The sequence below is a fragment of the Pterocles gutturalis genome, unplaced genomic scaffold, assembly GCF_000699245.1.
Source record: "Pterocles gutturalis isolate BGI_N339 unplaced genomic scaffold, ASM69924v1 scaffold49239, whole genome shotgun sequence".
In the NCBI taxonomy this organism is placed as follows: domain Eukaryota; kingdom Metazoa; phylum Chordata; class Aves; order Pterocliformes; family Pteroclidae; genus Pterocles; species Pterocles gutturalis.
The window spans coordinates 214-9,382 of NW_010129962.1; the positions used below are offsets into that span (position 1 = coordinate 214).

The following is a 9,169-nucleotide window of genomic DNA, read 5'->3' on the forward strand; positions in this document are numbered from 1 at the left end:
TGTAAATTAGTATTTTTAATTTTAAAAAAATATACTTCTGTTTGCATTTATGCAAACAAAATCTGAATGATGGAGGAGTGTAACCAAGATCTAACAGGATTTGAAAATGTTGCACTTCTCTGATACAACAGAAAAATCAAGTTCAAACCAAAACTGATTCAGCACAGGTACTTGCTCTAATCTCTTACATACCAAGAGAGCTCTGAACTAACAAACCAGACTCTCTCACTTCCTCCCAAGAGGCCCAGCTCACTTTCATTGGTAACATAAGACTTTGGACTTTGGCCTCCAGAAATAAAGGCTAAGGCACTAACTCATTAGACCTGTTTGCTTGTTTATTGTCTGAATGGGAAGGGTGCCAAATTTAGTAAAAATCTTCTGGTCACAACTACAGATTTTTTTTTTTTTTTTGTGGTTAAGTTATATCACATATAGAAATGGTTTTGGGTAACCAAACCGTACAAAAGTATCAAAATTGTTCTGGACTCATTCAAGATGACTTATATGACTAGGTTTTCCTTTTCCTTCTCTCGAGTTTCTGTATCTTCCTGCAACAAAATAGGAAAATCTAAGTACAGGTATATTCATATATTCATACCAAGGAACAGGATGTTAAGTTTCAATTCTAGTCTTAACTTCAAAATCTAACAAGTGACTTGAGCCTACTGAGTCTCCCTTCCCTAACATCTAACTTCTGAAACATTTCTTGCTTCTTCTGGAAGTGTTTAGTCATTTACTAGGTTTTGACCCAGGGTGAAAATAAATAACTAAATACATAAGTGTACATTAAAAAAAAATTAAAACACCATGCACAAACCAAATGCTTAATATGCCATCACACAGCAAGTGGAATAATATTTCTCTTTGAGTCAAGTACACTAAAAACAAGGCCTAAATTCATATGGCACTAACCAGTAAGTTTACCACTGAGAATTCAATAACCTGAAGTATATAAAATAACCACATAACACTCATCACTCCCATGATAAACACCATGTCATTGTTTTCAGATTCTATCTGCACAGCCTTTGCAATGAAATATTTACTAACCTTCCTTTACATTTCTGAATGTTTTAAAGCCTAATTTAAATACAGAACACCAAAAAAAAGGAATAAAATATCAAAGCTGATTTTCAAAGGGCCTGATAACCATAACTCAGATACCCTAGATGTCAGAGAGAACTTTTGCCAGATGCATAGCTTTTAGTCTCTTACACTATTTATGTAAATTGCCCAAGCACAGAACAACAAAGCAGCATGCACAAGTTTTTCAGCATGAGTTTTCAGTTACTGTGCATGCATGAAAATTTAAAAAGGCAAAAATAGCATTATGATCTCTCAAGCTTTTATAAAACTTACCCTTGCTCATCAGAAAGCTTTTGAAAGAGTCTGAGAAATCAGAAATGAAAAAAGAAAGATTCAGTGTCTTGATATTCATAACAACAGTAATACCACCAGTACACCAGCACTCTCACTAAGTGAAGGGGAAAGTGAAAGCTTGAGGACCAGCCAGCATGGAATAGCACATGGGAGATCTGACACTACACAAAAAAGACATCAGGACTTGCATGATGTGTAAGTTGGGCAGAAAACTGACGGAACAAGGCTGCCTGCAAGTTTCCAACTCCTCTGACTCAGCAATATTGCATGAATAGAGCCCTGTATTAATTCTGCATCACTTTCTCCAGAGCTGCTGAACAGCATGATGCTCAAAAGATGCTCATTTCAAGAAATTAAAATTAATGCCAACTTGAGTCCCAACAAAAGGCTAGCTTACAGAGGCTGTTTCCTTGTTACTTCAACCATCTCTGACACTAAATGAAAGTAATACTTGGAATGGATAGGAAAAAAGGCCATATACAGAAGTTTAGCATATAAAGTGGAGAATCAAATTCATCCAGTGGGATTCAAGAGGATTTTTAGTATTCACATATGAGTATTTAATTCTATTGAACGAACTCTCAAAACGTGAAATATTTTCAAGCACTTCAGAAATATTTGTCAGTGAAGCTTTGCACTCTGTTAACAGTATCAAGCTTAGAAATTAAATGCAGCAACATCAAAGTATCAACTGGAACACGGAGCGGTCTTAGTCACAAAGTAATGATGCACAGCTGGGAGAACTGCAACTTGCAATGCCGTATTTTCAGAGCTAAGGAAACGTCCAAAATCCCACTCTCTAACAGTAAGTATAAAATCCAAAGGAGAGCCAGGAAGTAGTTAAAACCATTATTCAAGTCAGAGAAGAGAAATTTTGAGTATACCAGGAAAGGATAAGGGGAAAGTATTAATCAGGACTGTATGAAAGCAGGGTAGATATATTGTCAGAATAAAATACATCACAGGGGAATTTAATATTACACAGACACACACCTTGCATGCACCTTGACTTCAGGTGGGCAAAACAACACCAATATATTTTTTCACCTCATCTAATCACCTCAAAACTGTGGCAGGACAGTTTACAAGCATTTTCAAACTCAGGTGCAAGCAAGAATATCAGAATGCCTATTTCTAGAATTATTTGTTGTATTTCAGAAATATTTTTACCCATTATACTGGGGAAATAAAGACAATGTTTCTAGCCTCCACAGTCTTTTGAATAATCACTATTCCTGTTCAACAATGGAAAGAAACTTATGCAGAACTTTGACCCTGAAGGAATTATAATGTATTTTCTCTAAAATAGCAGCCTAAAACTAGAAAGCATTGTAAATTTTTTTGTTGAAAATATGGTATTGCAGTCATGAGCATCTATTCAAAGCAAACAAAAAGCTTGTCCAGGATGCCACGAACAAATAGCAGATTGGCACTCTACGAATGGTTCAGCACAAGACGATGCTTTTCTGAACAGAAAGGGTTCAACTGCACTCAAGCGCAATCCGTGCAGGACGCAACCTGACCTCTCCACCATCTGCCGTTTCTTGTGTCTAACTTTGCTGGCCTCCCTGATTGCTTCCCACTTCTTCCAGTCATCTTCGCTGCATGGACCCGGGATGAAATTCAGTGGCTGGACGTTGCTTCCCACCTTCCAAGATTCAATCTTGCGGGTCAGCATATCATCCTTTTTATGGCGGGATGATGGCGACAGCACTCTGCCATTGCTCTTTCTTTCCTCTGGTGTTGCGTTTTTTTCAAGTAAACATAGAAATTTGGACCGGATCTCCTCCGGAAGACTCCATGGATCAGGGAAGAGTGCTGGGTGATACTTGTCTGGAGCACCTGACAAAGGCACCTCTTTTTTCTGAGAGAGGATTCTACGGAAAATCATGTCATCCTTTTCCAAATCTGGAATCACAGGTTGGCCCTCTCTGGGTTGCAGAATTATCTCACCCTCAAGGGGAGGCTCCTGTTCAGAGAATTTTTTTAAATACCGAGGGTCTTGGAGAACAACTTGGTTCACATGGAAAGCCCCAGTTTTCCGAACAAACAAGTCATCATTTTCTAAATCTGGATACAGATATCCATTTTCCGCATCTCCTTGCTTGCATCCTGGTACAAAGGAAATATTCCTTCTACACTGTATAAGCCTAGGGCCAGAAGTAGGATCAATTCTGGTCTTTGTTTCAGAAGACAAGTAGACAGAGTATTTTTGCAGGGCCTGAAGCAATGAAAACTGACTGAAGCATATAAAACAAAAGGAGGGAAGCAAAAATATCATTAACTAGCAAGAGACAAGCATATCACAATGTACTGCGATACACATTTGGTTTAGACTTGCAGTATCCCGAGCAGCACAACTTCACCACTTAGCATTCACCACCACTAACCATACCACAGCACATGTCAACCAACATAAAGGTATCACAGCATACTGACCTGCTCAGAAACAGCACCCTTACATGCTCACACACCAAAGCCAGTAAACCTATGCAGCATGTTACACTTTTGCATTTATGTTTCAGAAGACCAGCAACTTACGGCTACATTTGAAAAAACAACAAAACAAAAGAGTAATAACCAAAAAAGTGCGACATCACAGGACGTGGTTTAATTTCATTTAGCTGTTGCATATCCAGCCATCTCTTTTTGATGCAGCAAGAGTACAGCTCATGCAGCGATATCAACCTGGGCTGATCAGAAGCCTCCAAGATTTTTCCTTCTGCAATCTGTGACAATGAGCTTCCCACATATTCAGAAGTTGGCTTATAGTTCTGATCCCTTCTGCAACTGCTGTTCCAGTCAAAACTCAGTCTTGGTTGATTAGCAACAATGGCAGAGCTTTGTTTGTAAGGAAATTCCTCATCCTCAGAATCCGATTTCTTTCTACTGTGTGGCAGCACAAAGTACGAGCAGAGGGAAAGAAAAAAAAACCAAGAAGTGTACTCGTTGAGTAAAATGCACAGTGGCAACAGTGCAACAGTGTAATGGAAATAACATTTCAATTATTTTCTCAAAAAAAAAAAAAGAAAAAAAGAGAGAAAACACATCCTGCTGCTACCCTGACAATAAAAATGAAAAATAATAATGTCATACAACTACATTTTGTTTGTAAGTTTCGCACACAGGAGAGAAACAGGGGCATGCATGAAAACGCACCTGAACCCTTGAATCTCTTTATACCAGGGTTTGAAAGAAGATTTCCTGATTTTTTTCCATAGCAATTCTTCTTCTGGTGTCCAAAACTTAGGGATAAATTTGTCAAAAGTAACCACTGTATTTGCCGCTGAAGAGCTTAGCTTGCGAAAATAGAGATCATCTTTTTCAATGTTTGGGATGCCTATTTCTTCTTCCTCGTCCTCATCAAAATACCCAGATAACTCTGAAGGAATGTTAACTCTTGGTTTGTTTTCCTTTTTAGTATCCAACTGCCTCTGCCTCCTCTGGTTACTGTTCAAAATACCCAATCAGTTAAGATATTTTAGGAGCAACTTGACATAAAGAATGCAAAAAAACATGCTTTTTGGCTCAAGAGTTCAACCTTGTGAATGAAGCAAATTAGTTCTCAAATCCATCACTGCAGCACCAGAAATAATAATAAATATTAAAAAAAAAAGTTAAAAGGTTATATCAGTATCCTATCGTCTTTGACAAAAATATGAAGTTTGACAGAAAAGGCATAACAATTTATCAGCTGTGTTAAAATGCTGATTAGAAGGCTAACTTTATGGAGTTATTTTTGGGCTGCAATTCAGGTAATACAATAGTTACTGGATTTTGGATTAGTATCTCTGACCTCAGTGGTTCAAGCATTGCAGCTAGTGGACCAGCTGGATAACTTTCTTGTGAGCAAGATTTAGGAGAGTCATTGCGCAACACGAAATGATGTCCAGGTGCAGTAGAGCTTACAGGGCTCTTTTTGACTAGGAATCTACGGTTTGCTAAGTCATCCATAACCACGTCAGGCAGCCTTCTTTCATCTTCTGAATCAGAGCCACTGTCATACTCATAGATCATCTGCAGGGAAGCTGGATTTGTGAGCCCACACTCTGCTCTGCTATTTTGGCAGGAAGCTACGGGATTCCTTTCACGTTCACTAAGGTTGACCAAAACAGGAACAGAATGAAGACAGTGAAGTCATGAAGGTAATGATGAAACCCAAGAACTTCCTACAAATCTCATGTGCACGCACCGAGAAGCTGGACAACAGAAATTCATCACCGTGTTTTCGAAAGCTTTAATGAGAAATTAAAACTGTAGGTCTAGCTCTCTTGAACTTGCATTCAAAATAATTTAAATCCCCTCTATCTGGAGTCTGACCAGCCTCAAAACATTACGCAAACACCAGAAAATTTGTTATATGGAACAAAGTTAAAAACAAACAAACAAACAAAAAAACCCAAACCAAAACCAACCGCACAACCACACCAAAACATCCCCCCTCTCCTTAACATAACGAAATTCAAATACTTTACTTTGTATTGCAGCAACAGCAGCTTTTCTTTAACTAATAAAGAAAACCCTTTTTAAATCAGTCCTAAATAAAAGTCCTCTTTACTAAGACCGCACACCAGTACCTTGAAAATGTTCCGTCTGACTCGGTGGAGACGGGATTTGCCCAACTCCTCCTGTTGTCCTCATTCTTTTCTATCCTCTTCTTCCTTAAGGGTGTTGGCACATACGCTGTCTGCTTGTTTTTGTGGGGTAAGAAGCGATTGAAGTCAGCGGTAGGTTTCGGTTCAATTACAGAAATCCTACGGTAAGACCTATCGTCTTTATGGGAGTCATGCATTTTGAAAGGCAGTTCTGAGTCTGTGTCACTGTCGCAACCTTAGAAGAAAGGGGAGAAAAGGGAAGGCACAAACATTATTCTCTAGACACAAGCTTCTAGCTAGAACTTGCACCAAAATCTTCTACAAACAATTTAACTCCATATTCAAGATATTTTGGCTGCAAACTTGGTGAGCTATTGACATGACAGTAGTAGAGGTCTTAGAAGTTAATGGAACTTTTCACAACTTCACAATGAAGCTGAGTTTGGTTTGCATGCCCCTGCTGGATTTGTTCCATTCTTTTGCTACCACTGCTCTCTGCAGGAAATAAAGCACTAGTCTCTAGATTGAAGACTTACAACAGCACAGAAGGTTTTAATTGAAAACACACTTGCCACAGAAATTTAATAACAAAGCCAAGTTACCAGCAAACAGTATAGAAAAATGCTCATCTCACCAGATTAACGCCCAGTAGAAGCCGAGGGTATGTCACATATATAGCATGACTACATATTGCTTTGCTCAGATCAGAAATGTTCCATGCGGCTTTGACTCAATGATTTTGTTATTCACATAGTACAAAATCCAAAAGCTCACTATTTTTATAACTTTGACTGCAAGTTAGTATTGCATTTTAAAACTGGGAGAGAAACACAGGTTAGAGTACAGCTGTACAGATCCAATTTCACAAGCTTTCTTTTTGTTACCTTTCTTTGCATGACAAACTATCAAAAATAACAACTACTATTCAGTTTTCAACCTAGGCAGGAAAATCCCTATTGAATATTCACAAATGGAATGAAGACGTAGAGGTTTGACATATCCACACCAGGAAAAGGGCATGAGACTTTTGCAACTGCTGAATTTTGGGTGATCCCATCACGATTTGAATTTTAGTAACTTCCCTCCCTGAACTATGGGAAAATACTCCACAAAATACACACCCTCTAATGTGCCTGTGGGAGCAAGAGTCCCAGCAGCCCTTCCTAGGAAGATTTAGGTGAGCATTGCTTTGTTTCTACCAACTGTTAAAGGTCAATATTTGCTTAGGCAAATGCAACTGCAGCAGTTGCAAAACTAGAGCCGCCTTCCAAGCCAATTCAAGTACCGGGCACCCAAAGTACTAGGTCCATACATTGTTTTCTCTCACACTCATAAGACATATGTCAACAAAAGATTTAGAAGAGGAAAAAACATACCTTCACTGCCACCCTTCAAGGTTATATCTGAAGAAAAGCTTGTGGAGGATCTTGAACCAAGTGAGTCCAAGCTATCAAAGGAATCGTCTCTTTTATGGCTAGCTGAAGATGAAAAGGACTCTCCCCGGTCAGCGTACCAAATATCACCGTACCCACTATCCCTGCCACTTCTGTTCAGGTGACTGGACTCTTCAAGCACCTGTGACAGTAAGTTTTGAAAAGTCTTTTTCAACAATTTAAGGTGCAAGTGCTACTCGCGAGGCTTTGCTCAAAAATTTTTAAAATGCATTTTGAGCGTGCAAATTGGCTTTGCCAAAGACTACTGCAAACGCCTAGAAACAATACATACAAAAGCTGGGACAGGAGATTCAACACAAAGTCTTCTATTTCTCTTATCTTATCTAAAGGGAATCAAGACGAGCCTTTCCAAAATCTACCACATCAATAAGAGCATGTGGATTCTGAATTTCGTGGTTATCTGGGTAGCTGAAAAACTAGTGTAAGCTAAAAATCATTCCTTTCACATGGACCTTGACAGCAAGCAAAACAAACAAAACTAGTGACTACATTCTCCAAACTAAGAATAAAATTAAACCCCAAAAAGATTGCTCAGAGTTGATGCTGTAATGTATAGCAAACTATTAAATTCAGGCTATTTGTTTACTATTCTTTTTGGACTCCTTACCTTAGTCAATGCCTGCCCTAATAACTTCTCAAATGCTTTAAGATTGAGGTACGGACCATTAAAATGAGGGTTACTTTGAGCTTTTCTCCCAAGCCAGTATAATGTAATCAAAACCTAAAAACAAACAAACAAAAAAACCCAAATACAAACTTGATTACTTTCTTCTCATACTATGTACCAGTATAAAAGAATCTCAGCATGCTATTAGAGATATCTTCCACAATAAACTGTAAAATCTTGTTTACATTATTAGCTATGATCTCCACCAAAACCAATTAAAGAGTGTCACAATGCATCTCATATATCTCAAGTAAGCAGATATAAGTACTGTTTCTAATTATTGTATTTATTTGGGAAAGTAACCTGCATAGAGATCACCGTAAGATGGCACTAATTTGCATTAGATAAATGAACAGCTGAAGAATAAGGTAAACATGACAGTGCCATAAACAGAAGTGGTTTAGAAACATTTAATCAGAATTAGTGTGAAATTTTTTCAGAAAGCATTGAAGTAAGTGCATCTTACGTTTTTCACTCTTCTGTTGGTCTCCTCTGGTCTGAAGGAGGGCAGGGAGTAAGAAAAACAAAACAAAAAGTTTTAAAACATCCGACTTAAAATTTACTTACTTTTCAAGATTTAAAAGGTTTCAAGCCCAATTAGTGGTCAATATAACATATGCAACTATGACCATACCAAAACATATAAAAAGCAATTAGCTTTGAACTCATAGGCATAACCGTACTATTTCAATTGTTACATATAAAGCAAGAAACTAGCTGATCTACTACAGTTTCCAATTTGAGAGGTACCCAGGAAGGCTCTAAGTTTTTTTAATTAGATAAGGTTTTTAGTTTCCAACAACATAAAAATGGGAAAACAATTTAATGACTTTGGCAAATACAGTCTCTATTAGCCAGGAAGATCTTCAGCTCCATATGAAAGCAGATCCATTGTTACTTTTTCCCCAATTGTATTATGTTTTCTAAAATATATTTTCCTCAGACACAGATAATGCTTTGAGATAATTTTCCAGAAAAAAAAATGAGCAATTGAAACTGGGACATCTGGAGAGAAATGTTTTAGGGCTGGAAGGAGGGGTTTGGTTTGCTTTTATGTAAGATACATGGTCTTC

At 37.9% G+C, this 9,169-nt stretch overlaps 1 protein-coding gene across 1 annotated transcript; it reads right to left on the reverse strand.

Moving 5' to 3' along the window:
* Positions 1-1,355: 1,355 nt before the first annotated feature.
* On the reverse strand, positions 1,356-8,591 carry LOC104466580 (LIM domain only protein 7-like). Its single transcript, XM_010080052.1, has 9 exons — positions 8,563-8,591; positions 8,037-8,150; positions 7,352-7,550; positions 5,958-6,210; positions 5,177-5,476; positions 4,540-4,830; positions 4,069-4,269; positions 2,904-3,620; positions 1,356-1,389 (listed from the first exon to the last, which is right to left on the reverse strand). The coding sequence occupies exons 4-9, from the start codon at positions 6,170-6,172 to the stop codon at positions 1,356-1,358; spliced, it is 1,758 nt and encodes a 585-aa protein (XP_010078354.1). The 5' UTR covers positions 6,173-6,210; positions 7,352-7,550; positions 8,037-8,150; positions 8,563-8,591.
* Positions 8,592-9,169: the final 578 nt, after the last annotated feature.